The sequence below is a fragment of the Lasiodiplodia theobromae genome (genome assembly GCF_012971845.1).
Source record: "Lasiodiplodia theobromae strain AM2As chromosome Unknown scaffold_30, whole genome shotgun sequence".
NCBI classification, from domain to species: domain Eukaryota; kingdom Fungi; phylum Ascomycota; class Dothideomycetes; order Botryosphaeriales; family Botryosphaeriaceae; genus Lasiodiplodia; species Lasiodiplodia theobromae.
In genome coordinates, this window is record NW_023336506.1 from 463,059 (window position 1) to 489,498 (window position 26,440).

At 55.7% G+C, this 26,440-nt stretch overlaps 13 protein-coding genes across 13 annotated transcripts; 8 read left to right on the forward strand and 5 right to left on the reverse strand.

Annotated features, from left to right (window-relative positions):
- Positions 1-205: 205 nt before the first annotated feature.
- On the forward strand, positions 206-2,035 carry LTHEOB_9200 (Trapp ii trs65; the record flags this gene model as incomplete). The annotated part of the gene is made up of 4 exons (XM_035518763.1): positions 206-401; positions 464-751; positions 799-1,813; positions 1,867-2,035. 4 exons carry the CDS (start codon positions 206-208, stop codon positions 2,033-2,035), a joined length of 1,668 nt encoding a protein of 555 aa, XP_035369230.1.
- Positions 2,036-2,615: 580 nt separating this feature from the next.
- On the forward strand, positions 2,616-3,730 carry LTHEOB_9201 (Vacuolar membrane protein; the record flags this gene model as incomplete). Its single annotated transcript, XM_035518764.1, has 6 exons — positions 2,616-2,681; positions 2,768-2,858; positions 2,914-2,939; positions 3,029-3,380; positions 3,435-3,601; positions 3,659-3,730. The coding sequence occupies 6 exons, from the start codon at positions 2,616-2,618 to the stop codon at positions 3,728-3,730; spliced, it is 774 nt and encodes a 257-aa protein (XP_035369231.1).
- Positions 3,731-4,455: 725 nt separating this feature from the next.
- On the forward strand, positions 4,456-5,622 carry LTHEOB_9202 (Ubiquitin conjugating enzyme; the record flags this gene model as incomplete). Its single annotated transcript, XM_035518765.1, has 1 exon — positions 4,456-5,622. The coding sequence occupies one exon, from the start codon at positions 4,456-4,458 to the stop codon at positions 5,620-5,622; it is 1,167 nt and encodes a 388-aa protein (XP_035369232.1).
- A 390-nt stretch (positions 5,623-6,012) lies between these two features.
- LTHEOB_9203 (Ribonuclease p 40kda subunit) lies at positions 6,013-7,375 on the forward strand (the record flags this gene model as incomplete). The annotated part of the gene is made up of 6 exons (XM_035518766.1): positions 6,013-6,156; positions 6,213-6,357; positions 6,417-6,479; positions 6,542-6,643; positions 6,699-6,842; positions 6,909-7,375. The coding sequence occupies 6 exons, from the start codon at positions 6,013-6,015 to the stop codon at positions 7,373-7,375; spliced, it is 1,065 nt and encodes a 354-aa protein (XP_035369233.1).
- Positions 7,376-7,501: 126 nt separating this feature from the next.
- Positions 7,502-8,873, reverse strand: LTHEOB_9204 (Hydrolase nit2; the record flags this gene model as incomplete). The annotated part of the gene is made up of 5 exons (XM_035518767.1): positions 7,502-7,891; positions 7,979-8,057; positions 8,135-8,421; positions 8,494-8,586; positions 8,862-8,873. The coding sequence occupies 5 exons, from the start codon at positions 8,871-8,873 to the stop codon at positions 7,502-7,504; spliced, it is 861 nt and encodes a 286-aa protein (XP_035369234.1).
- Positions 8,874-10,429: 1,556 nt separating this feature from the next.
- LTHEOB_9205 (Chitin deacetylase) lies at positions 10,430-11,408 on the forward strand (the record flags this gene model as incomplete). The annotated part of the gene is made up of 3 exons (XM_035518768.1): positions 10,430-10,676; positions 10,835-11,278; positions 11,341-11,408. The coding sequence occupies 3 exons, from the start codon at positions 10,430-10,432 to the stop codon at positions 11,406-11,408; spliced, it is 759 nt and encodes a 252-aa protein (XP_035369235.1).
- Positions 11,409-12,491: 1,083 nt separating this feature from the next.
- Positions 12,492-13,482, reverse strand: LTHEOB_9206 (RNA polymerase ii holoenzyme cyclin-like subunit; the record flags this gene model as incomplete). The annotated part of the gene is made up of 3 exons (XM_035518769.1): positions 12,492-13,015; positions 13,063-13,272; positions 13,323-13,482. The coding sequence occupies 3 exons, from the start codon at positions 13,480-13,482 to the stop codon at positions 12,492-12,494; spliced, it is 894 nt and encodes a 297-aa protein (XP_035369236.1).
- Positions 13,483-13,900: 418 nt separating this feature from the next.
- Positions 13,901-16,037, forward strand: LTHEOB_9207 (Calcium dependent mitochondrial carrier protein; the record flags this gene model as incomplete). Its single annotated transcript, XM_035518770.1, has 8 exons — positions 13,901-14,027; positions 14,078-14,158; positions 14,217-14,424; positions 14,480-15,099; positions 15,151-15,212; positions 15,260-15,363; positions 15,423-15,455; positions 15,518-16,037. The coding sequence occupies 8 exons, from the start codon at positions 13,901-13,903 to the stop codon at positions 16,035-16,037; spliced, it is 1,755 nt and encodes a 584-aa protein (XP_035369237.1).
- Positions 16,038-17,313: 1,276 nt separating this feature from the next.
- LTHEOB_9208 (Snare complex subunit) lies at positions 17,314-18,266 on the reverse strand (the record flags this gene model as incomplete). The annotated part of the gene is made up of 2 exons (XM_035518771.1): positions 17,314-17,893; positions 18,076-18,266. 2 exons carry the CDS (start codon positions 18,264-18,266, stop codon positions 17,314-17,316), a joined length of 771 nt encoding a protein of 256 aa, XP_035369238.1.
- Positions 18,267-18,719: 453 nt separating this feature from the next.
- On the forward strand, positions 18,720-20,634 carry LTHEOB_9209 (TNF receptor-associated factor 2; the record flags this gene model as incomplete). The annotated part of the gene is made up of 3 exons (XM_035518772.1): positions 18,720-19,430; positions 19,485-20,270; positions 20,425-20,634. The coding sequence occupies 3 exons, from the start codon at positions 18,720-18,722 to the stop codon at positions 20,632-20,634; spliced, it is 1,707 nt and encodes a 568-aa protein (XP_035369239.1).
- A 1,043-nt stretch (positions 20,635-21,677) lies between these two features.
- On the reverse strand, positions 21,678-23,200 carry LTHEOB_9210 (Zinc finger protein zpr1; the record flags this gene model as incomplete). The annotated part of the gene is made up of 2 exons (XM_035518774.1): positions 21,678-22,997; positions 23,051-23,200. 2 exons carry the CDS (start codon positions 23,198-23,200, stop codon positions 21,678-21,680), a joined length of 1,470 nt encoding a protein of 489 aa, XP_035369240.1.
- A 321-nt stretch (positions 23,201-23,521) lies between these two features.
- Positions 23,522-24,187, reverse strand: LTHEOB_9211 (RNAse P Rpr2/Rpp21 subunit; the record flags this gene model as incomplete). The annotated part of the gene is made up of 1 exon (XM_035518775.1): positions 23,522-24,187. The coding sequence occupies one exon, from the start codon at positions 24,185-24,187 to the stop codon at positions 23,522-23,524; it is 666 nt and encodes a 221-aa protein (XP_035369241.1).
- A 156-nt stretch (positions 24,188-24,343) lies between these two features.
- Positions 24,344-26,109, forward strand: LTHEOB_9212 (Lariat debranching enzyme; the record flags this gene model as incomplete). The annotated part of the gene is made up of 3 exons (XM_035518776.1): positions 24,344-24,397; positions 24,451-24,552; positions 24,607-26,109. 3 exons carry the CDS (start codon positions 24,344-24,346, stop codon positions 26,107-26,109), a joined length of 1,659 nt encoding a protein of 552 aa, XP_035369242.1.
- Between the last annotated feature and the right edge of the window lie 331 nt (positions 26,110-26,440).

Here is a 26,440-nt window from a genome sequence, read left to right on the forward strand (position 1 = left end):
ACTCGAATCAGCCCGCCGGCCTGAGGAACCTGCCCTCTGTGCGACCCCGCCATCCAGCTTCCCTTTCTTGCGCTTTTGTCCCGGGGCCGGCAGCTGGCGGCGCATCAAAAGCTCCGCCTCCAGCCAGATCAGATCCCCGACCCGCCTTGCATACAGGAACACAAGATGCACAATTCTACATAAAGCACCACCACACCAATCAATCATGACGACAGCCAGGTTTCCGGGCCATTCGCGCACCACCAGCACTGATTTCTCTGAGACTTCCCTAGTCGAGACCGTCGTGCCCGCCGCTTCGGCAGCTGATCTCCAGCAGTCGCTCGGTGCATGGGATGGCACTATAAACGAAGCTAGCACATCGATCCTACCCTTTCTATCGCAACGACAGTTTCTATTCTTTGGTATGCGCTTGGAACTGGGCACAGTCCTAAAGCAAACTTCTTACTCATTCCTAGGAATCTAGATGAACTTGTTCCTGTTTACGTGGTCCTCCGGACGCCAACTACCGATGAAAACACCCTCAAATCCTACCTAGGGAGGCTTGCCCTCAACGTCGAGGCCTATGCTACATCGACTGCTCCCCTGTCCCACACAGGTGCTCCGCATGCTCCTCCGCTGAAGGAACTTCTCCACTCTGCCACTGTCCAGAATCCAGCAGAGCCGGTTCTCTTCTCTTCCCGAGGGGTGACTTACGAAAATGGCAACTCGCAAGAGTATTGCTATGTAGCCTGGAAGGTCGAAATCTTCATAGGTAATGCCAGCGCTGAACGACTGCAGACCAGGTCTAATTGGCTCCAGGGCACCCGCGATCAAGACTACCAAAACCGGTCGTTTATTTCTCAGTAGGGGCATCTCTGAAGCCTGTGCAGCAGGTGAAATCAGAACTCCTGGATGACGAGTATTTACCGAGCTTAGCTCCTCTGTCAGGCAATTTGTTAGAAGCTTTTGCCAGAGATCCTGCGCTCCAGGGAGTAAAACCGCATCTGTCCGCCTCGCGCATCACAAAGGTTGCCCCAGCCCCGTCAGTAGAACGCGACCTTTTGCGCCCACTACAGAACGCCAGCAGGCGGACTTTTCGGGCATTTCCGGCGCTTGCATGGAGGATCCGGTACACGAAGAGCTATGCTCCCGTGTCAGATCTCTCGATTTTCGCATCCTTCGATTTTGAAGTAACCGGCATGGCTGGCTACAGCTTGAGCCTGAACGAGGTCGAACTTGCTCTTTCGGATGGCCGCGTAGAGTCCTGTGGAGAGAACCTCGGCGGCGGTCGCGAGAATGTCTACAAGTCCGGCGATCAGGTTGCCCTGCTGTACAAGCTGATACCGAACGATGTGTCCAAGGACTACACAGTGCCCATGAACATCCATGCATTGGATGTCAGAATAAGAGCGAAGATCCTCCTATCAGAAGAATGTCAGCCTGAAGTTGTCATCGACTGGAGAACAAACGTCGACATCGCCCACGTGCTCAAATCAAAACTCCGGGTCCCGGACCATCTCCTCGGCCGTTCAGCACATCAGAGAAACATAAGCAGCATCAACTCCTCTTCCTCGTCCAAGCAGCCAGGACCTGATTCTCTTCCCTACATGGAAAACGGCCTGCAGGACTCCTCGTCGGGAGGAAACATCGATGTCGCGGTAACTATTGTTGGGCCGGAACGCGTCTACGTCGCGGAGCCTTTTGTCTGGGATGTATTCATTGTCAATCGCTCTGACCGCGAGCGCCGGCTGGAGTTCCAGGTTGTGTTCAAGGCTCTTGCCGTTGGACAGTCGCCAGACTTGCTCCTCCACACGTCGAGGGGCCTCCATGTCGGGTAAGTAATTTCAAACGGATCTAGTAAAAGAGTTTTGCTGATTAGCATCCAAGGACGTTGGCGCCGACCGCGTGCAAAAATACTCAGATAGAGCTCGAGCCCTTCAAGGACGGCATACTCAATTTGGAAGCCCTGCGCCTGATTGACCTCCAGACGGAGGAGTACACGGACATCCATGATCTCCCGCTCATTGTGTCATATAGGAGACCTAGTGGCGCGTAAGACATAGACGGGAAACCTTGCGCTTTGGTGGAAGAAGACTATGTTGGAGGGTGCGTTGGTATTGGGATCAATGCATCGGACGCGTTTCGGGCTTACGCATCCCGTGACTGTATTGTTGGCAGAGGGTTCCATGAAATGCCGAAGATAAGATACCTAGATGAATAGAAACATTCAAGAGCTGTGAAGAAGAATAGCGCAAGCCGAGCTCACCTGGTTGTGCGCTCGGATGCTGTGGTTGGGTGGGAATGCAGGGACGGATCTGGCAGCTGATTTTAGATCAGAGCCAGAGTAAGGAAGCGCGCGGGATGAGCGACGACTCCGCCTCACAACATCCTCCGACCAACTCGCATCCCCTCCTGCACTCAAGTATCCCTTGAAACAACACCTCAGCGCGACCGCCGCGACCAGACGATACCCATTACCCGTGTGCGGTGACGATAGCGCTGGCTGTTCCGACGCCACTCAACTAGCTGTTCAGCTGCCTGCCAGTCTGCCCTCGCCAGGAGCGCATTCGCGCCTACCACCGATCCTCACAACGACGTCACTACGAACCCGATACTCCACCGCCACACCTCTCACAATGATTGAAGGACAACGACGCCGCCTTTTGCGCACCCTCAACAGCCGCTATATCTACGGCAGTATTGTACGTGCTCCCATGGAATCCCAGCGAACCTTGCGCCGCTTCTTCCGCCGCCAAGCTGGTACTGACTCCGCTGGTCGCAACCGCAGCCTCTCCTACACGCTATTGTCTTCCTCCTCCAAATGGCCGCCGTATCCATCCTTTCGCGCAAGTTCAACACCTACTATGCGAACCGCCCGGGTAAGCTCAACTGGAACTATCCAGCGCGGGATGCCTGCTGACTGTCTGCGACCAGTTCTTACCACCATGATAACGAACGCCGTACGTCATCCCTCGGCTCGCCCTGCGCTCTCCTATAATATGATACCGCGTTCGGACCAAAATACACATGCGAGCTAACACAGCGATAGGTTCTCGGTGGCATCGCAGACACAGTAGCACAGTCTTTGACGGCAATCCGGCAGCGGGCGGTGCGCAAACCTGGAGGTGTTGACAAGGATGACTTCTTCGCTATTGAAATCCATGAGCTGGACAAGAAGATGCCGTATCCTGACGATGAGCTCATCCCGGATTCAAGGCGTCTGCCTCCTCCATTCGACTTCGAGCGACTGACCAGATTCATGGCTTATGGTTTCCTGATGGCGCCGGTGCAGCACAAATGGTTCGGCTTTTTGTCGAGGAACTTCCCCATCACCAAAACTGCCAAGTTGGGCCCGGCGCTGAAGCGTGTTGCTCTGGACCAGTTCATCTTCGCACCATTTGGTATGTCGCGTGCGTCATCTTCACGCAAATGCGAGCTAACGGTATTTGTTATAGGTCTCGGGTGCTTCTTCACATTCATGACTCTTGCAGAAGGCGGTGACAAGCGCGCCGTGTTGCGCAAGTTCCAGGATGTCTACGTCCCTTCCCTGAAGGCCAATTACGTGGTGTGGCCAGCGGTGCAAATCATCAACTTCCGTCTGATGCCCATCCAGTACCAAATTGTAGGATTCTCCAAATGCCTGACTGCAAGACGTCTGCTAACGGCCCCCTTTCCACAGCCCTTTGTCTCCACCATTGGCATTGCGTGGACCGCATACCTTTCTCTGACCAATGCCTCTGACGAGGCCTAAGCGAGATAAAGCAATCCTAGACGCATCCGGACTCCTTCTTCGTCCGTGTCCTGGCAAGAAGCTACCTTTTCGACTTTCGGCATCGGGCCGGACTCCTTTGTGACTTTCCCTAAAATCGATTCAGCGCTGGGGTGGGGGTTCTTGGGGTTGTTTGCTCCGGGTCTTCATCTTGTGGGTTTGGGTGCATTTATCGGGCGCAATGGGTTTTCACTAGCGGTTCTTACACGGTACTGCTATAGCTGCGGGTTTTATGACAGTGTTGGCGCTCTCTACAAATTGAGTACATGTCCTGATGCAAAGAATGGTAGTTGTATGAATGCATGCGTAGCTATGAAAGAACACGCAAGAATGGATTCAGCCACAAAGCGTGAACGTGCAGCAGACGAGATGCCAAAAGCTTGTCAGGGAAGCTTCGTATATAGCTGCAAGGGTCTGCCACCCGTGGTTGGTGCAGACGTGCCCAGCAGCCATCAGACGCGGCGCGAAACGAGCGCGCGCGCGCGTCACCCGCGCGCCAGGGCGCTTCAATCCATCCACACGGCTGGCTCAACTGCGGCTGTCGCACCGCAGAACAGCACCCCAGTAAACAACACATTCCCCTCCTCGACCACACATCCCACCGTCACCTACCCCAGCATTCTCACGCCTACCCATCTTCGGCCGCTCTCCCCTCTAGTCGCATCTCCTAGGATTTCAATCGCATTTTCTTTTTTTCGCCGCCGAGAATGAACTCGCGCTCGCTCCGCCGCCTCGCCGGCGACCACGCCACACTGCACGCCGACCTACCGCCCAACTACCTCTTCGCACCGCACACCGACCCATCGGATGACCTGACGCAACTCGACATCCTGCTGGCAGGACCCGAGGGCACGCCGTACGCGGCCGGCCTGTACCGATTGCACCTGGAGATGCCGGCGACGTACCCGAACGCGCCACCGACGGCGCACTTCCGGACGCGCATCTGGCACCCGAACGTCGAGGAGGCGACGGGCGCCGTGTGCGTCGACACGCTCAAGCGCGACTGGCAGGCCAGCCTGACGCTGCGGGATGTGCTCGTCACCATCAGCTGCCTGCTCATCCAGCCCAATCCGGCCAGCGCGCTCAACGCCGAGGCCGGCGCGCTGCTGCAGGAGGATTGGGACGCGTTCTGCAGGCGGGCGCGGCTGATGACGGGCATCCATGCGCAGATTCCGAGGGATCTGCGGCAGCACGTTGACGAGGCTAGGGGGAGAGGCGAGGAGAAAGTGGAGGAGAGGGGCGATGCCGAAAATGGTGCCACGCAGTCTGAGATGATTGTCGAAGAGCCGAGGGCGAGAGACAAGGGAAGGAGGAGCGCCAAGGGTAAATCCAGAATGACGCAAAAGGTGTCGGCAGCCGCAACAGCGGAGATGGAAGAGAACGTTGGCTCGAGGCGCGACTCTGAGGACTGGATACCCGCACCGCCCAGCTTCTCGACACCAACACCGTCAGCCATCAATACCACGGTTGCATCGCAGGACTCTGCATCCGCGAGCTCGTTCGAGTTCCCGAGCACGCCTCTCGCAAGCATACAGACGCCCGGCACGGCAAATGCACCTATGCGCATCACCAGGCATACCGCTGCCAGCCTCGCTCAGCAAGCCGCATATCAAACTCCGCAGCGCACTATGCAGTCATCGCATAGTCCAGAGCGTCCTCCGTCAAGCTCGTCTTCTCATGGATCGCTCAATGGCCGTTTGAATACCTTGTCCTTTGGCTGGGCGCCTGAGAAGACGGCTGGTGCGTTGAGGTATTCACCAGAAGCGGCGCGGAAGGACCGACACGAGATGCGGCGTTTCAAGGCTGCAGGATATTGTTTGAAGCGGTACAACCGTGGAGCTTTTGGACCTCGGAGGGGCTTGAAAAGATTGTAGCCTGTGGCCATCCGACGTGTTTTTGGGTTTACTGTTTTTGGCGTTGCATAACGGACTGGGCTGTGCATTAGCGAAGGCGCAGGGGAGTGTCTTGGATTTTGATGTGTGTTAATGAAGAGGGACCTACCGTCCTGTATGAGCAACGCAGGCAGGGTCTTGTAACACGACACCTAAAGAACCAACTATTTCTGAGAAACGGGTTCCACGTGCTTGTGACCAATGTGATGAATGTGCTGAGTGAGTGTGTGATGCGTGCTATCACGGCCTCAACAGGGATAGTCTTGACCATGCTCACCAGAAGCGGAAAGCCCGCACGGACCGGGTTGAACCAGTTTCGCTGCGACGACGCCTACTCTCTCACCCTACAACCTATTCTTGATACCCACCAAAATGCTCGACATAGTGAACGACAACGCGCCATCGGCAAAATGTTACTTTACTCATGCCATGCTTGGCGAGCACGTGGATGATAAGCAGCCGCCGACCAAGAAAAAACCTTTCAACATGATCCTGGCCCAGCCTTTCTCCCACACTGTTTGTCGCCGCACACCCCGTCGCCACGTGACTTATTCGCGCTGACTAGGAGATAGGCCGATCTAATACTGCCCGATGAGGTCTATGAAGTAGTACGAAAGGAGCTAGATGGCACTGTAGGCGAGTTTCACTATGCCAGAGTTTACATGTCTCTTGGTGAAATTATCGAGGGCGATTTCTTCAACCACTACATCAAGACTGGTGAGTCTAAACACTACTGCCATGGTGGAATTTTTTTTTAATACTAACTTGTCTCATAGGAAACATCTTGATGCTCTCCGAAGGCCGCCGAGGAATCGACAACGTCTTCTCGCTTCGTGAAGGTACCTGTCCTTTTCCTTTTAATATCGCCATCAGCGGGGTTCTGACTGTGACCCATTCTCAGGCGTATTGAGGCTCGAGCTTGATCGCGTAACTTACGAAAAATGTGGACTTGTGGGAAAGCCGATACCGCATGGAGGCAGGAAGCACACAAAGGAAAGGTTTGGTACGCATCACGCTGGCTTCCGTGACTCGAGCACAAAATGTTAACGCCGCCTCAGCCGTTGAACTGGAACTTCGCCGACCATCCATGCTGCACGGCAAAAAGGGATTCGAGCGCATCGTCTGGGCTTTCAAGAACGTCCTAAATCGCTCTCTCACATGGCTTTTCCACGATGTCCAGAGCCCCGGCCAGCCTCCTTCGGGTTAGTACAGCAAACCCCCAAACTGATGAAGCAACCAGCAAAGGCTCACTAGTATCCCGATATTAGGCCCCATTCTTACCCACTCGCCGCAAGTCCTGACGTCACGGCCGGACCGTCTCCATCTGCCTCAAGTAAAGACTCCTGCCTTGACCTCTGTTGCTGATCTCTGCGACTCGGAGTACAGCACGGAGGTGCTCGAATGGCTCGGCATGGTCAGTCTGGAGTCGCCGCGCATCAATGCCACCGACGACATCGACAGCTTTCTCAGCCGTTACGAAGTTCCCATGCCGTACCGGTCCGATGGAGATGCAGATGCGCCGGTTGTTGGGGGTGTAACGAGACTGCGGTGGCGCGGACTCGTCCCCTCGGCTTTTCTATTACAATTATGGATGTCTGTGAGGAAGGGCATCGTCGGTGGTAAAGTGGACGGGCAAAGGGCCTGGATGGCGCTGAGTGTCGCGGGTTTCGAGGGCGAGACGTACACTATGCTTGGGATCGGGCCAAGAGATGTGTTGAGTTGGGAATGCAAATGAGTTGCACGTCCAGGGCCAAGATGGGGGGAAATCAGACGGAGTGATGGTTCACATCAATTCTAGTAATCTCTATGCACATGGTCTATTCTCGTCATTGGACCGACAAACCTCTACTTGATACGCTAATCAAACCTCGGGGTACACGTCTGTCCTCCTCAGGAGCGGCATCTCTCCCCTGACCTTCTCCAGGAAGGCCAGATCCAAATCCACCAGGGCCAAGCTGGGCGGCGGCTGGCGGCCGACCTCGTTGTAGCCGTCGAGGGCGTCGAAGCCGCCCAGGTCGGCGACAACCTCGCCCCAGGGCGAGACGACGACGCTGTGGCCGTAGGAGCACCGCTTCTCGTTGTGGAAGCCCGACTGCGCGGCGGCGATGACGTACGACTGCGTCTCGATGGCGCGCGCGCGCAGCAGCGACTCCCAGTGCGCCCGCCCCGTCGGCACCGTGAAGGCGGACGGGTAGACGAGGACCTGGGCGCCTTGGCGGCGCAGCGCGAGCGAGATTTCGGGGAAGCGTAGCTATTCTCGCCGCGTGTAGTTGGCTGCCCGTTAGCAATTCGGTCCCTTTTCCTCTATCTCTTCCTGTGGATGGTGGTGGGTACTCACGTCAAAGCAGATAGTCATGCCTATGCGCCCGACTGGTGTCTCGAAAGGCGGGAGGATGGACGTTCCCTTTTCCACGCTCCTATGAGGTAAACATGGTCAGTTCGATGGCGTCAAGGGAAGAAGTGCAGGTTGAATTGCGCGAGACGGGAAGCGTACTGACTCTCCTTTAAGATTGGGCCGCCCTTGATCTCGACGTCGAAGAGATGCAGCTTCTGGTACCGCTGCACGATGTCGCCGCGCTCGTCGATCCAGATGAGGGTGTTCTTGACTTTATTTCCGCCATCGGCCGGCTCGTGGATGCCCACGTTGATAGGCAGTTTGGATTTGCGCGCCTCGTCTTGCAGCCCGAGCACAAATTCGCTTTCCTGCACCGACTTGCACAACGAGACCGTCTCCGCCGGTGACGAGCCGATGTAGTCGCTGGCCTCGGGGAGGAAGAGTGCCTGTTAGGTGCGTCAGCAGACCGAGTCCTGTAAGTCTCGAAACAGACTTGAAGGCGGCAGAGTGTTGCTGACTTTTGCACCTGCCGCTGCTGCTTTTGCGACCAGTTGGCTGCATAGCTTGAGGTTGTGCGCCATGCTCGCCGTCGAGCATATCTGACCAACTGCCTGTAAAGCAAAATATCAGCATCTTAGGTTCGGATGGATTTTAAAAGCTGATAATGAACAAGATAATGTGCAAAAGAGCTGCTAGGTGGAACTGATGCCCGGTCGAAAGTATAGAGTCAGAAGTGGGGGTGAGTACGTTCTGCAACAGAATTGAGAGCATGCTGTCCGAAGATCCCTCCGTCTTCTCCAGAGGTAGGAGGCGAGAAATTGAAAGAATATTCAAAAAAAAAAAAAACAATGTGGCGAGCGCGGATCAAGACATTGGTTGTACCTACAGCAATAGCCATGGTGATATCCAAAACTAAGAGTCACTTTGGTTTCCCCGTATTTCCTGGCTCTTCTTTGCAAGGCAACGTGCAGCTGCTCCACTTTGGCGGCAGCTTCAGCAAGTTGATTCTCTTGTATGGGTTGTAGCAAAATGCCTGATGTTGATGACGAATCGATCGTGTTCGCGGGGCAGATGAAGGGACTCGTCCCTCCGGAGGGCCCGAGCCGACTCCGATCTACGTCGTCACAGGCTCCTACAACTAGACTTAGCACAAACCACAAAAAAGATGTCCTCGATCTCAAAGAGAGGGAGAAACGGGCAAACTGCCTGTACACTCGTGTCTTGTTTTCACCGAGATACTGTTCCCAAGCGCTCCCTATCACCATCAATGACCTGTGCAGTTGCCTCAATCTACAAAACAATTGCGCAATGTCTCCATCTAGACATGCCCAAGAACAAAAAGAGAACAGGATGGTCACTACGAGGGTCGAACTCGCGACCTTGGCGTTAACTCTTAGTCCTCTTGGAGGACTGCCAATATTAGCACCACGCTCTAACCAACTGAGCTAAGCGACCTGATCTTTAAGGCCAGATGCGACCTCAGGTATCTGCTGTAGATGCGTGTTGCAAAAACGCAAAAACAATATAATCTGAAATAAATAAAAGCCGAGAAACTGCCGGCCTCTGGAACCTATTAACATCTTTATTCTATTGCATACATCTATTTAAGTAACTAACAATATTATAGTTTAGATATATAGATCTACAGGCCTTATATCCTATTCGATGGTAGTTGCGTTTGTCGTGTTTTCGTCTTCGTAACTTAAGATCCATTCTCTACCAGTGTTGGTTATTTACCCGGAATTAAAGAGCTAGTGGCGTACGAGTTCTACACCTTTGCTTGCAATACTTTATTGATGTTGTTCTCAGGTATACATCCTTTCGCCCGTCATCGTATGACTTGCATCACGTAGTCATATGAGGAACATTTATGGTGCAATTATAGCCTAAATGTCCAAGATGGCGGATGTAGAAATCCAGACCGGTGTATCATGCGAGCTCTACTATACTTCGATATATCCGGCGCGTTTCAGGGGCCGCCACATCTTGGCTTGGTATCCCAAACCTAATACGAGAACTCCCACACCAAATGCAGGATACCAAGCTTCCCCAAGCGGCATCTAGCTGAACACGGCTAAATGTACGGGTAAAAAAAAACCTCTAGACACGCATCTGCACCATGACACATTCAATCTTCTTAGGACTTGGAGCTTCTGCCATGGCATTTGCGGGGCGGTCAAAAATCTGGGGAAGATGAGGCTGGTCGCTAAGGTACAGGCTGAAATGCTTAGGAGCCCCACGCTCTGCTTGGCCCTGTAAGAGATGTACGCGAGCCGACGGTCCGCAACGCCTTTTCCAGAGGCCTAAGCGGTTGCACGACTTGACTCGTTTCCAGTACATTCATCTGCATTATAAAACGCAAGGTCCTTCCAGGAAACAGTTTCCAAACATTCAACCAAACAGCCCCTCCTCAATCGAGCTTCAGGTCCTATTCCTGTGTGCACCATCGAAACCATGCATATCTCCACGTTCCTGGCTTTTACGTGCGCTGCGCTGGTGACCGCCACTCCTGTCCCTAGCCCGCTTGAGGCCTTCAAGCGCGCCGGTCCGGCTGCCGGCCAAATCATCACGAAGTGCTCTTCGTCAGGCATGTTGGCTTTGGCGTTCGACGACGGACCATACCAGTATACGCAGACCTTGGTTGACACACTCAATGCTGCCGGAGCCAAGGGAACCTTCTTTGTGACTGGCACGCTCTATGGTAAGTTTTGCGAATCGTAGCCTCCAGAGACAATCGCAGTTTAAGAAGCCAGCATTGAGGCTGCAACGGCATGCTTGAACTGGTTCTCCATCTGAGCAAGGGGGTTATGGGAACTTACAGGCGAGTTCATACAGCAAGCTGACGCGTGCACCAACCAGGCTGCATCTACAACCAGAAGACGGCGCTGCAGAACGCGTACAACTCGGGCCACCAGATCGCCTCGCACAGCTGGAGCCACCCGTCCAACTTCGGCTCGCTCAGCGCGGCCGAGCTGACGACGCAGATGCAGAAGCTCGAGGGCGCGCTCGTCAGTATCATCGGCAAGAAGCCGACGTACATGCGGCCGCCGTACCTCGCCACCGGCGGCAGCGTCCAGTCGACCATGCAGACGCTCGGCTACCGCATCATCACCGACGACGTCGACAGCGGCGACTGGAACGGCTACAGCGTCGCCCAGAGCCAGCAGCAGTTCACCAACGCCGGCGCCGGCGGCAACGGCCACATCCCGCTCATGCACGAAACCTACCAGTCGACCGTGACCCAGCTCGTGCCGTGGCTGATCAACTGGGCCAGCCAGAACAACTTGAAGCTCGTGACCGTCGGTGAGTCGATGCCCCCTTGTCCCCTGTTTAGCAGTGAACGACGAAGTGCTGACTGTGGTTAGCCGAGTGCCTTGGGGATGCCGGCGGGGCTTACGCGAGTGGCACCCCTGCTTCTTCGCAGACTTGCTAAATGCGATATGCGAGCAGGATCGGGACAGGATTTGGAGGATGATGACTGGCTTTGTGATTTTAAAGTACATATTTGACGAACACAATGAACCGTTTACCCCGGAGCCATTTGTGCTGACGCTTTCTCCATGGTGATCTCCTCTCAAAGGCACAAGTTAAAGAAAAGGGGAAGGAAGCGAAGAAAGGAAATGCGGCGTGACTTCATCTTGTAGAATAACGTTGTGCGAGACCCTCTTTCGCGGTATATGGTATTGTTTCAAATGCGTGGTAGAATTCGACAAGTTCTGTGTTGGCTCGGCTTAAATGTTCACTTTCCCAAGAATCCCTTCGATACGGTTGATGACACAAATAATGATGGCTGTGATGGTGACGAGGAGGCCAAGGATTAGTATGAGGAGGATCGATTGTAGTTGTGCGTATCGCAATCTCGACTTCCGAGAGATTTCCATATCGTCTTTTGGGTTTTCCATTGCCGTGTTAAGACCGAAGTGCGAGGCTCGTCTGGTTGATGCTGTCGTACACGACCACAAGGAATTCTTGGATGCTTGTGTTGTCTGTCTCGTCTCCAAGCCGCGGTAGAGACAGATTTTATACTCATCATGGGGCCTTCCTGGGGGCCAAGTTGAAACATCAGGCAAATGGACGGTTGCCTAGAGATATCCCTTTTGTGATACATGAGAGAGTCGTGATACACGACAGCGCCTTGGGGCCATGAACATTCTTAGACGGCCGGCCCAGGAAGAAGGGAGCCCTTGTCGATGTGAAAAATAGACGCTTCTGTCTGCGCAGGTCCGTTGCTCGCAGCATTGGGGGATGAGCTGCATCCCAAACATCTAACCTCAGAAAGTGTCAATCCACTGAGAAGAGTTTTGGAGGTGACATTCGAGCCTTGACCCCAAAGCTGTGGAGCATGAGCTACGCCACTACAGGACTGGCGTATGGGGTTCGGAAAATAGACAAGGCTGAGGCAGTGGCTGTGGCTGTGAACACATCACCAAGCAGGCTGGGGCGGCCTCTTCGGAAGCTGAAAAGCCTCCTTGGTTCTATACATAGAAAGGGAATTCCATGCGGCCAGTGAGCCTCCTCATTTCTCCAGACCTCGGGCCTTGATGAACCTGTTGATTTGGTCTTTGCAGATTTTCTCATTGTACTGCTCCCAAACCTCATACAGGGAGACCATCTCTTGGACACAGTCAGCCACAGCCTCGATATCAACGCTTGAGTCTGCCAGCCAGTTCATCAGGTGTTGCATCCTGACAGGGGATGCTCCCGCATTTCCCGTTTGCTGCTGGGAAAGGCCCGCCATTGCATTTTGCATACTTGCGGCAGTCAGCATGTTGATACCCGCTTGCGTGGGCCCCAGTGTCACGGCAATGACCATGGCAGCGATTGCAATGACGTGGGGTGGATGGAGCAGGGGCAGGTCTGTCAAATAATGGTCGTTAATGACGTATTCCGCCTGGGCATACTCCTCGTGCGTCAGCTTGAAGCTGGTTTGGAGGTCCAGTAAGCTGCGGTAGGGGTGGTGCAAGATGAGCTGGGAGTTCATTTCCGAGATGAGGCTGAATTCGCACTCGCCGAGTTTCGAGGTGTCGGGAAGGATGATGTCTAGGGAGGTGAGCTCGCAATCAAGTTACAGTGAGTTGAGAGCCTACCTTGCCACGCTTGCCGGGCCTCGCCAAGGATCATGCGGATGTGCTGGGGGCTTTCTTCCATCTTGCAAGCAAGGTAGAGGGCAGTGACGATGACGAGGTTGGGGTTGGTCCTCCTGATCTCGATCTTGGTGTAAACGCGGCGGATGTAGACCTGAGCGGTGGCCACGGCTTGCTGAGACAGTTTCAATCTGCGGACGAGTTTGTTGAGCTCTGCGACGAGTGTGAGCCTGTGTACGTGGCAGCAGAGGAGGCATGCCTACGGCTGCAGAAATAGACATGCAGAAGGCGGCGATCTGGAAGCGGATATTTCTGGACCAGCTCCTTGTTCTCATCCTCAAGGCTGCGGCGAATTTGAGCCAGCTCAGGCTTAGCATACGTCCAGAACCGGCGCTGGCTGGAGCTCCAGTAGCTGGCAGACATGGCGGCAGGCAGACAGCTGTCACGGGCGGATTGCAGGCATAGCGAGGAGCTGGATGTGGAGCCGTGCGGGTAGAAAAGGCGTGCACGGGCTTGGGAGGCGTTTCGAGAGACAGCAGAGAGCGACAACGGGGACGAATCGGGGGGCGATCGGCGCAGGGGGCGGGGTGGGCGGGCTAAGGGATAGGCGTCTGGTGTTGTCGCTGGCTCGGCTTTTCGCGGCCGCCCATTCGCACGCTGGCCTTTGTCAGACTCCGCGGCACCTCAGTCCCAGCAACGCCCCACTTGACCAAGCTTCCATGCGCTTTTCGCGGCCTCAGCTTGCCGCAGAGCACTCCCGTCCTCTCCCTCGACCACTGGGCCCTGCCTCCCTCGCTGCGTGAAATGGCCTTGCGACAGCCCAGATAACCCCCGACCGACCATGATCCTCGAATCCGCCAATGCGCAGGATGCGCGGGTTGAGGCGCTATGGACCCAGCTCGACACCCGAAAACAGGGCCATCTCGACATCAATGGCCTCAAGCGCGGCCTGCGCAAGATTGACCACCGTTCGTCGTCCGCCCGCCCGCTGCGCGCCCGCTGACTGACCCTCGCCCAGCGCTCAAGAACGCCGACCACCTCCTGAAGGACGTGCTGAAGAGCGTCGACACCGATGGCGACGGCGAGATTTCCTACTCCGGTCAGCTAGCTCCCCCGCGCTCTCCTGCCCGTGGGCGACACTGACTACGGCCCGCAAGAATTCCACCGCTTCGTCCGGCAGACCGAGCACGAGCTCTGGCAGCTCTTCCAGAGCATCGACCGCAACAGCGATGGCAGGCTGGAAAAGGGCGAGCTGCAGACGGCCTTTGTGCGCGCAGGCCTCCGCGTGCCGCACTCCAAGCTGAACCAATTCTTCGCCGAGGTCGACAGCAATAAGGACGGCGTCATCAGTTTCGAAGAATGGCGGTACGTTTGCGCGAGCGACCCGTGGCTCTGCGCCCGCTGACCCTCGCCCGCACAGCGACTTTCTTCTATTCATACCCGCCGAAACCCCAAGCCTCAAGGCGGTGCTCTCGTACTACTCGTCGACGGTGCAGATGAACCCGGAGGGCGACGTCGCTGTCAACGACGAGCTCATCAACGGACTAGGTACTTGGCTACTCCACGCTTTCTTTGGCTCGCTCATCGCCATTGCAAACTCCCACTCCACCCCCACCACCCTGCCCCCACTCGAGCGCGAGAGTGAAACTTCTGCATTGATGCCACCGGCCCCGCAGCGCCCAGCGACCGTGCAGCAGCCCCTCCTCCCGCCCGAAGTAGGCCTCGTGGAAGCCTCGACCGCCGCGCCCGAGATCGCCGAGAATTTTTGGCATGCGCATGTGGAGCCGGTGCTGACTGCTTGCGTCCCGAATCCAGGCTACTTTGCGGCGGGAGGTGTCGCTGGCATCGTCTCGCGTACAACCACCGCTCCCCTCGATCGCTTGAAAGTATATCTTATCGCGCAAACAAGCACCGCCAAACCTGCTGTACACGCTGCGAAATCGGGCGCCCCCGTCTCGGCCGCGAAACAAGGCATCATGTCCCTGGTGAATGCTACCAAAGAGCTGTGGGCTGCCGGCGGAATGCGCAGTCTCTACGCCGGTATGTTGCGACGGATCACATGCGGCGTCGCAGTAGCTGACTGGAGCTTAGGCAATGGCTTGAACGTCGTCAAGGTCATGCCGGAATCAGCCGTCAAATTCGGCGCATTCGAGGTACGCGTCACGCGAGAACTCGGACGAACTGTTCTCACCAAGCATAGGCATCAAAACGCATGTTCGCCAAGATCGAGGGTCATGGAAATCCGCGAGACATCCACACCTGGTCGAAATTCATGGCCGGCGGCTTCGGAGGAATGGTTTCTCAGTAAGCATGGCCCGCCTTTTCCCCGGCCCGAGGGGAACGACGCTTCTGATCATGACTAGGGCTGTGGTATATCCATTGGACACATTGAAGTTGTAAGTAACCAAAGGTGCAAGATTTTCCGCTGGTTCGTATAGAGACTGACGTCATTGCGTAGCCGCATGCAATGCGAAACCGTCTCCGGCGGTCTTCACGGAAATAAGCTAATTATAGCAACCGCCAAGAAGATGTGGATGAAGGACGGCATCCGATCCTTCTACCGCGGTCTGCCAATGGGTCTTTTTGGAATCTTCCCCTATGCGGCCGTCGACCTAGGAACCTTCGAGTACCTCAAACGTGCCGTCACGACCTACAACGCCGAGAAACGTCAATGTCACGAGGAACAGGCCGAACCAGGCAGCTTCATGACCGCAGGCATCGGTGGATTCAGCGGCGCTTTCGGTGCAAGCCTTGTTTACCCAATGAACTTGCTTCGCACGAGATTGCAAAGCCAGGGCACGGTCCTGCATCCAAGGACGTACACAGGTATCATGGATGTCACGCGCCAGACGATCAAGGGCGAAGGCGTCCGGGGACTCTTTAGGGGTCTTACACCTAACCTCCTGAAGGTCGTGCCGGCCGTGTCAATCACATATGTCGTCTACGAGAAGTCCAAGCAAGCACTACAACTTCACTGAGGACCTTCCAAAACAAACTAGAAACCCAAAACATAGGCAACCCGAAAATTGCCGAAATCGTTGCCAGCCACAAGATCGCCGCTGGCCCAATATCGAGCTCGTTCAGAGAGCACCCTACGCGCCGCTTCCCAGTCTGGGCGCGAAGTTCTTTTTGTTCTCTCAGTAGAGATACCCCTGCGGCTCACCCTCCGAGCCGTTTCGTTCGTCCCACAGCTGCAGCGCCATTCTCCAAATCCCACCAACCCGGGCTTGGTCTTCTATGGGAGATTACTGGAAGGGGCTGGATTGGGGAGGAAGAACAGTACAAAGGAGGTGGTGACTTGAGGCAGTACAGGAGAAAAACAAAAGAACGGTCTTTACCAGACACAACTTACGATTCTTCACAATCATACCCTGTCTCTTATGTCTGTTATTTATACCTGCGGGAGCACGGCGTTTTGCTGGTGTGTGCATTGAGCTTGCGTGCGACATGTACGTCTGCCATTTAGACAGGAACCATGGGGAGGATGGATTCACTACGCTGGTTTTTTTCGTTTTGCTACAGGAGTCTCGAGATGCCGCTGGCGGGGTGGTTGATTGATATTTTGCACCTCGAGAGAGGCAACACGGGTGGGATTGGTGTACGATAGGGAGGACGGTTATCTCAAGTGGTTTAGACTTGTAGTCTCAACGACCCCAGTCTCCCTACCGGAGCGAGAGAGGCGCGCGGCGTTCGTTGCCATGCAATAAGAGGTTAGATGACGAGGAGAGCGGAAAATACAAGGCATATGTTGACAAGAAGTAGAACTCTGCGCGTGCGCTGTATCGCAGCTTGGTATGTGATGATGTACCTAGGCCATTAAGTCCTGCCGGGGCACTGCGGTATTTACTCCCTCTTCAAGAGGAATGAATTCCGCTTTCCCTTTTTCTCCCACAAGGTTTACCCATGTCCCTTACTTTCCATTCTCCAACCAGCCGTTTCAACGCCGAACCCATGCCAAAAGACGAGAAAAAAAAAGCAACCCGAGGAAAAAGGAAACAGACCAGATCGAACGCCACGATTGTTTCGAGGTATCAATCGGGCAACTGCCTCCAGCCTATTGGCGCAAAGGCCAATCTGTACAACGGGATGATGCAGGCATCTCGGGTGCATGATCTTCCCTTTACCCAACACTCATAGTCTATCAGATTTCTACATCTGCATAGAACCGGGGAAAAAAAAATCTCCTCACAAGCTCCACGAAAGAAATAATAGCGCGGCAATCATCTCTTTCTAAGAAGAATGTGGAGGGACCAATTATTTGGTGATGACAATCAACAAGACCAGAATCACGATCAAAACTACAATCAGAGTCATGCTCCAGTTCTCGCGCGCGCGACGGCCGACCTTAGCGAGGCGTTTGCCGGCGCGATCGAGCTGGCTCTGGTGGCGGTCGACGCTCTCATCGACCTCGTCCAGCAGCATAACGTGGCTATCGAGCTCGTCGCCGATCTGGATCGACAGCTCGCGCTGGCGGCCGATGCTTTCGCCCAGCCGGTCCAGCTGCTCGTCCTGCTGCGCGATCACTTGGCGGTGATAATCGTGGATCTGCTGGTTCGACAGTTCCGAGTGGTCGGGGCTCCCCTCGTCGTCTGGGTCGTCGCGGTAAGGGAACAGGGCGGCGCGATTCACGTCGTCGTCATCGTCGGCGTCGGTGAAGCGGACGGCTTTCTTGCGCGCGGGTTGCGAGGTTGCGGCGGCGAAGTCCGCGGAGAGCGCAGGGTTGTTCGGCGAGGAGAGCGTGGCTGCGCCTGCGCTGCTGCCGCCCGTGGTGCTGAATTGCGCGGAGAGATCGTCATACTGCGCGCGCAGGCGCGAAACCTGATCTTGGAGGGATCTGGAGAGAGGCTGGGGGTCAGCAGGGCGGGGTCGTTCGGCAAGTCGCGGTGGTGGTGGTGGCTTGCGTGGAACGTAGGGAGTATGCACTATGGGGGGAGGGTGGGCGCAGAGAGGCGGTGCCATGGTGCTGGGAGGGGTGGTGGTGGTGAGGGTGGTGGTGCGGTGCGGTGGGTGACGGACTCGTCCGGGTCCTGGGAAAGCTGGGCATCCAAGGCGTCGATGCCGGAGGAGAGCGACTCGAGCGAGCGCGAGATCTGACCATCTTGCGAGTTGGGCGACAGATTCAAAGACACGGCGCGCTGGCGCTCCAGGAGCGACAGCTTGATGTGGTCTGCAAGGAGAAGCAGCTGGGCTGGGTTGGCCGTCGCCATTGTGGCTGCGTCGCGGGCGTGGGTCGGCGGCGGCAGAGAGGGATTGCGGGCTGCGGCCTGGGCTCGGCAGTGTGGTGGGATAAAGAGGGCGACGGGCGGGAGGGTTGGAATGTTGCAGTAGACTCGGCGGGTCGCAGGGCTCCGCAGGCTGCGCGTTGCTCAGGCTCTCGTTGCGCTGCGCCCGCTGTGAGACGTCGGAGATGCGCCGCGCCGGGCCTGCTAGCCCCGGATTCGGCGGCGCCGCCCGCCCTTGCCCGCAGCTCCAGGCTCCGTCACCCCGGCCCGCACTGGTCAAGTTCCAGCAAGAAACTCGACACATTCCTCGCTCGTGCGACCCCGTCACCGCCGCCCCCCATATAATGCGCAGGCCCCGAGCAAAGTTGACTGCGCTGCTGTGACGGTCTGTCCGCTCGCCCAACCTCCCGCCACGCGCCCCCTCGAGAGAGCCCCGCCATGGCCGACGACAGCCGTCGGTCCAGCGCTTCCAGCCGCGCCGACACGCCGCTCCTTCAAGCCAGCACCGCGCTCGCCCCCGACGCAGACATAACCTCCAGCGACCTGAACGTCATGGATTCCCAGCCGGAGCTGGTCGTCGGCGGCCCGCCCAATGCTCCCTCGCCTCTGGAGCTCCGCGCCTTCGCCTCTCAGCCGCCCAAGAGCTGCTTCGCTAGACCCGTCGAATACCACCAACTCGAGCTCGTTGCGCCCTGCGATAAGAACCTGTGCTGTCTGATTTGCATGGAGCCCTATGTCAATCCCAAGCGCCTCCTTTGCGAGCATACCTTCTGCGAGGTCTGCCTGAGCGACCACATTCGCTATGCCATCGGCCAGTCCTACAGCTACCCGGGTAGCGGTGCCCGCTGCCCCACCTGTCGCCGCGAGCTGAACATGGACGCCGAGCCACTTGGGGTTTCGAGGATCGTTACAAACATGTTGGACGAGTTGCTTGTAAAGTGCCCGAACAAGGCCGAGGGTTGCGCCTGGCAGGGCCAGCGCTGTGAGGTCCAGGACCATATTGACTTCGCCTGCGAGTACCGCTTGGTCGAATGTCCGGCCCGCGCATGCTCTCATCCTGTCATGGCCAAAGATTTGGATAAGGGATGTCTCCACAACTTTGTCAACTGCGAGTACTGCGACGAGCGCGTCATGGTTATTCAACTCGAGGTGAGTACATTATGGGCGCCGCTTTAGTCTTTGGCTAATTGGATGCTTCTACAGGCGCATCATCTGAAGGTGTGCCCTTTCCGTATGGACGATTGCCGCGACTGCGGCTCTGAAGTTGTCCGCAAGGAGATGGAAGCCCACCGCTCGAATGATTGCCCTAAAGCAATCATCAACTGTCCCGCGCAGGATTTTGGATGCGACTACAATTGCCAGCGAGATCAGATGGACGAGCACAAACGCGGCTGCACAATCGCTAGGATGCTACCCATGCTACAGCGCATGAAGACGCGCCAGGATGATCTTGAAGCTGAGAACAGCCAGCTCCGTCGTCAGGTGTCGTGCCTCGAACAGGGTCTCAATGCTCTACAAGCTATGGTTGCCCTCCCGCCGGGAGCCACGGCCTACGAGGTCCCTGGCGCTGCTGATCTCACGAACTTGAACCCAATCTCAGACGCCAACCACCAGGACCTTATCGCGCAGCATGAGACTTTGCGCAACGAGGTTTCGCGTTTGAGCAACATGATCGCCGAGGTCGAGGCACGCACCAACATACAGCTGCACAACGAGGTCCTCCGTATCAATACCGACATGGCTCGTACCGAAGCCGCCCTTGGTGCCATGCGTAGTCAGCAACAGTGGCTCATTAATGCCCGCCTGCATGCCATTGCTCAAATGCGTGCCAATGCAGCCGCGAATACCTCTAGTAGTTCTGCTACCAACACTACTGCTGGTGCCGCTGGTGGCTCGACTGCCACCGCCGGCTCCAGCTCTCGAAGCACGCTCTCCCCGCTCATTCCCGCAAATGCCCTCACTCCTGCCGCAGCCTCCTCCTCACGTCCGGTACGTCGATTGAGCGACACAACTCGCCAAGACACGAAGTTATGAAGTCCATGTCGTATTGTCATATCCCCATATTCGTTTTCTGAAGTTTTTACTTGTTATTCTAATTTGTTTGTTACACATTTTACGCTGATTTGCAATCACCGAGTGCTAGGGAGGCTCTGAGTACCGTTTTGAGTACCGCTATGGAGGCGGTGTCCGTGGCCACCGTAGTAGCTCCAGCCCAGTGGCAGCTGTTCGCCGCCATACGGTACACTCACGCGAGGGAAGTGGTGAATACTACTGGGGAGGCATGGACCGTGCCACGGCCGAGTACTACGCCAACCAGGCCCTTCGCATGCAGGGCATCCTTGACCATCGGTGAATTGCTCCTCTACTTCCCTGCGTTTTACTTTTTCCCGCTTCTACCCCGTCTATTTGAGGCGTAAAACTGGAGATTGGAGTGCTTGACGGGGTCAATCGGCGAACTTTGGGGGTTTACCATGGAGGACAAAACACAGAAAAGTGGCGTCTTGAGTGGGTACGGTTTTGATACTTTTTTTTTCCTCTTCTTCACCATTTTGCCTCTCCGACCATCCTCGTCTGGAAACGGGGCTTAAGGAGGTCGGATGGTGAGGCTACCTCTTGCTTGCCATAAAAGGCTTAGAAGCAAAATTAGTAGACAGAATTCTCCACAAAAATAAGCTCTCGCGGGCTTCACAGAAACGTATTCTATAAATGAGAATCGAATCTCTTTTGACTTTCGTGTATGCGGAAAGCTGCGTTTGTGTGACGGCCGCGCAAAGAACATTGGCAGGGCATCCATCTCTGCTTGTTGACGGATTGCTGCAGAGTGTTCGTAAACCGAGTTGGCGTTGTGTGTTGTGAATCCCGGACAAACCACGCCTTTGTCTTTTTTTGCATACATGCAGAGTTGCATGCATGAGAAGTAAGTTTGAGGCAATGCAAGGTGGATAGATCCAATCGCTTCGTTTTGCCAGTCACCCTACATTCCGTCGGAAGGAGGGGGGGCAAAAGAAAGAAAAGGCTAAGAGGAATAGTAACCTTTCAAGCATCTGCATGATTCAGACGTTGGGTACACAAAATAACAAGGAAACATTAGTCTTTTTCTTCTTCATCCCTATCATGTCTCAGAGTCTATGCTAAATATATGATACCGTGGTATCCAGGAAAACCAACATAAAAAACGAAAACAAAATGTCAGGCCACCGTGGTTTCTTCTTTTCCTCAACATCAGCGCTCTGCTTTTTCGTAGTCCTTGGTGCAACCATGTACCATCCATCTCCTTGCGTGTCAATCAGTGTGACGAACCGTTCTTTCCAAACGCCTATGTGTTCAACCATCAATATATCCCGTGCGCTTCACCTTTTTTTCGTCTTTCTTTTCTCTCTCTTTTTTTCTTTCCGATTAGGACTGCTGCTCCTTGTTCTCCTCCTTTTTCTCCTCGTAGCCCTCAGTCTTCATGTCCCGCAGGCCAAGATCCTCCTCTTCTTCGGCAGTGCGCTCGTAGTCCTCAACCTTCATCTGCGCATCAGGCTCGGGGGCGGAGAAGGACTGGACGTAGCTGCTAGCGAGCGGGTCGGACAGAACGATGGAGAACTTGGTGCGGCCCTCGATAGCGTCGTCGAGCTGAGCGAAGAAAGCATCCCACTTGGCGCGGCTCTCGGGATTGATCGAGTCGTGCTTCTCCTCCGAATCGCCGAAGATGTTGCTCCGCAGGTCGTTGCGGATGTTGGTCAGAAGGCCTTCGACAGTCGTGAAGCGGCCGCCCATGGTTCCGGGCTCGACGAGCAAGCTGAGCTCCGGGCAGCTCATCGCGCAGGACTCGGACTTGAGGATGTCGCGCGAGAGGTCCTCCTTAGAATCGACGGAGAGCGTGATGCGGCGGCCCTGTTCGGGGACCTCACCTCCGGTCTTGACCTCGTTGCTGCGGTAGCCGCAGTGGTCGCAGACCGTGGACATGAGAACGACCTGCTTGAAGTAGGGAATGTTGACCATCTTCATGTTGGTCGCGCATGGCTTGGTGCAGCCAGGGCAGCTAGCAGGGAACGAGTAGACCTGGTTTTCAACAATCTCCTCATCGTCGACGTTGTTGACCATGGGCCGTTCGGGTGCCTGGGGGTACATCTGCGTAGCGTGGTACTCGGGGCGCATCGTAGGCTCGGGCGCCTCGACCGGGCCAGTGGCTTCGGCGTTAGGAGCCAGGCCAAGGGCTGTGTTCTGCTCGGGTGATCTCGCATACTCCTGTTTCGAGAACTTGGCGCCGCTCTCGCCGACTGAAGGCTCAACCCACGAGTTGCCAGCGGGGTCATCCACAGTGATGGTGAAGGGAAACTTCTCTCCCTGGTACATCTTCTGCAAGTTATCCATGACCTCCTGAATCTTGGCTGCCACCTCAGGTACCACCTGTTTCCGTTCCTCTTGCTTCTGGTCAAGATCTTGCTGGACCATCCTCAGTATGCCCTCAACGTTGCTCAGCTGGCCGCGACCCGGAGGGATCTCCAGATCAATCTCCTCGACCCTGAAAATGCACGTGTCGCTCTTAACAACCTGGCGGTTGAGGTCGTTCTCCGACTCGACCTTAAGGACGTATTTGGCGCCGCGGGGCTGGATCTCGCCGGCAGGCTGGACTTCGGCGTTCTTGAAACCGCAGTGCGGGCAGTCGAAAGACATGATGACAATCTCCTTGAAGAAAGGAATGCGAGTAAGGAGGAGCTTGGTAGTACCCTGTTGCGCTGTCAGTATTTTCCTTTGCGCGCAGTGCATTCTGGAAGACTTACATCATCGTGGCAGTTCATGCACAAACTCTCAATTTCCTCGACGATCTTGGTGGGCTCGCCATCCTCAGTCATGGTGGAAGCAGCCTCCTGGACCTTACGGCCCATGTCCTCGAAGAGGTCCTTCGCGAGACTCTTACCTGGGACCGACATGGTTGTAGGATTGCGCGGGTGGGTTGGCGATTCGTTGAAGCCCGACGGCTGCGGGGATCTGGCGCAGAAAATATGTGCTTAGGAAATTCGTGAAAGCGGCGACTCGTGCGACTGGCAAAGAAGTATTTGCGAGTTGGAGTCACAAATGTGGGGTGGGAGGATTGCTTAGTCGGCAGAAGCTGCTCGAAAAAAAGTAGGCGGCGGCGAGTGACGAAGATAATTTGCCCCGCCGTGGGCCGTGCGCTAACCTCCGCGCCTCAGCCCTACGAGTCGCTGCGGCATGTGAGGATGCTTCCCATTGGGATCTGAGGCGAGCGCTGATCAGTCGCTGCGCATGAGATCCATCAGATCAAGCCCAAAGCCCTTGGACGACTTGGTTTCTTTCTTGCTGCTGGCCAGCATTGCCTGAAGGCCTCCTTTGCGTGCTTTCGCTCTTTTCTTACTGCTGGCATTAGTTGCACCTGGTGCAGGATTCGCAGGCGCGGTAGCTGGAGCTGCCGCAGATTTCGCAGCACCTGGCTCCGCAGCTGGTGTTTGTGTAAGTTGTGCCCTCACTGCTGTCGCCTCCACCACAGGAGTCTTCACCGGCTTCCGTGCGCCCATGCGTGCCTTGCTCGAGGGAATCTGCAACCGTGTTTTGCTCGAACAGCGAAGGCACGAGTAGATTTTCACCTTGAAGCATTTACCGGCCTCTGATGGCCCGGGCTTTTGAACTTTGCCGCCCTTCGTCTTGGGGATGATGGGCCGGGTCTGCTCCTGTGTTACGGTGCATGCGATTCCGGGGATAAAAATGGTCCCACAAGCACCGCAGACCTCCCTTTTCCGGGAATCTGGCGGAGTAAGATCGTTCTCTGCCAGGAGATGGCTGTATTGGGATTCCAGAAAGGATGAGGTTTCTGGAGAGGTGAGGGCCATGACACGGGCGGATTCGTGGAGATACTTGAGCCTCGCAGAGACATCTCTCGTTTCGGCTGCTGTTCGGTCCATGTTGGTGTACGATGATGGTTTCAGGCGGAGGAGAGGGCGTGGTTTTGCAGGGCTGATCTTTCAAGCGGCGACGAAGTAAACGCGCGGGCACGTGTTGCGCGTCAACTCCACCCCAAGCCTTCTCACCTCCGCCACCCTCCAACTGCAACCGCAAACATGGCAACCGACCTCCTTGTGCGAGGCGGACTGCGCATAGCAGTAGAAGGATGTGTAAGTATTTGCGCGCACCCAGTCCACTCGCAATGTCCTAACCAGCTGCGCAGGGACATGGCACACTCCACTCGATCTACGCTTCGGTCGCAAAAGCTTGTGAGGCTAAGGCCTGGCCCAGCGTCGATCTCCTCATAATTGGCGGCGACTTCCAGGTATGATTCCTCCTTCGCTTGTACTGACTCACCTATGTATGCTCACGCTCACAGGCAGTCCGCAATGCCTACGACCTAAACTGCATGTCGGTTCCCAAGAAGTACCGTGAGATTGGCGATTTCCACGAATACTACTCCGGCCAACGCAAGGCACCATACCTCACAATTTTCATTGCCGGCAATCATGAGGCGAGCAACCACCTGTCCGAGCTGTTCTACGGTGGCTGGGCCGCTCCGAACATATACTACATGGGCGCTGCGAATGTCGTCCGCCTGGGACCATTGAGGATCGCTGGACTGTCGGGAATATGGAAGGGCTATAACTACAAGAAGCCGCACCATGAGCGTCTCCCTTACTCGTTCAACGACACCAAAAGCGCCTACCACGTTCGTGAATTTGACACCCGGAAGCTGTTGCAGGTCAGGACGCAGGTTGACATTGGCTTGAGCCACGACTGGCCCAGAGGCGTCGAGTGGATGGGCAACCATAAATGGCTATTCAAAAAGAAGAACGGGTTCGAGGAAGATGCAAAGACCGGGCAGTTGGGTAGCGTTGCCGCCAAGTATGCGCTGGATCGATTGCGGCCTTCCCACTGGTTCAGCGCGCATCTTCACGTCAAGTATCCCGCCATCATCGAACACAAGAGCGATGCCGCCAACGATGTGCCCACCATAAAGCCCAACGAGCCGGAAGTCGAAGCTGGGCCGCAAAAGAACGAGGACGAGATTGATCTGGACATGGATGATGATGCGGAATCCAAGCCACTCGATAACAATGCGCCTGCACAAGCGAATGCAGACGAAACTGGCCCAGCAGCCAATACTGCTGCCGAAGTATCGGAGGATCTGAGAGCACAACTTCCTGCGTCCTTCGCCGCTCGTCCCGAACCTTCCAAGCCGGCCACGCTTCCCTTTCCCGAAGAGATCAAGAACAAGACCACAAAGTTCCTGGCGCTGGACAAGTGCCTTCCCAACCGTGATTTCCTCCAGGTCCTCGAAATCGAACCAATCAGCACCCAGTCTTCGGACGCTACTTATCAGCGCCCACTCCACCTGGAATACGACAAAGAGTGGCTCGCGATTACCCGCGTCTTCGCACAAGACCTGGTGGTTGGTGATCCCAACGTCCCCGTCCCTCCGGACCAGGGCGAGGCGCACTACAGGCCTTTGATTGAGCAGGAAGAGGCGTGGGTTGAGGAGAACATCGTCAAGCCTGGCAAGATGACCATTCCCGAGGAATTCGCCATCACCGCGCCTGTATACGACGCTGCCTTCGGTCCCCACGTCGAGGGTCAGCCTATGGAGTATACGAACCCGCATACTAAGGCTTTCTGCGAGATGCTGCAAATTCCGATTCCATTTGACGCGACAGCTGAGGAAAGAGCTGAGCGAATGGCTCGGGGCCCGAGAGAAGACGAGGATGGAGGCGATCGTGGCGGCTTTCGAGGCGGAAGAGGTCGTGGCAGAGGCGGTCGCGGCGGTGGAAGGGGACGTGGAGGTGGCGGCAGAGGCGGTGGCCGCGGTCGCGGCGGTGGCCAGTGGCGTGGCAGAGAGTAAGGTACGGTAGGCCTTTAAGAGGCATTCCCCACCGATAAGTTGAAAGAGAGGCAACAGCATTAACGGGAGATACCCATGAGGAAAAATCGAATTAAAAAAAAAGGCTATTGCGGAAGTCGGCTATGCGTGGTCTGTTGCTTCTCATTTCAACTGACGACAAAAGATCCATGTAGGAATTCAATAATGATGATTGGTCATACGCAATACGGTCCTGCTTCACTCTCTCGGAGAAGGCTATGGAGGATAAATGAAAAGGAGGCAAGGAATCAATGTGAAATCGACTGCAATGTTTGACAATCCTGCTTTACGAATAGGTATAAAAGACAGCTGT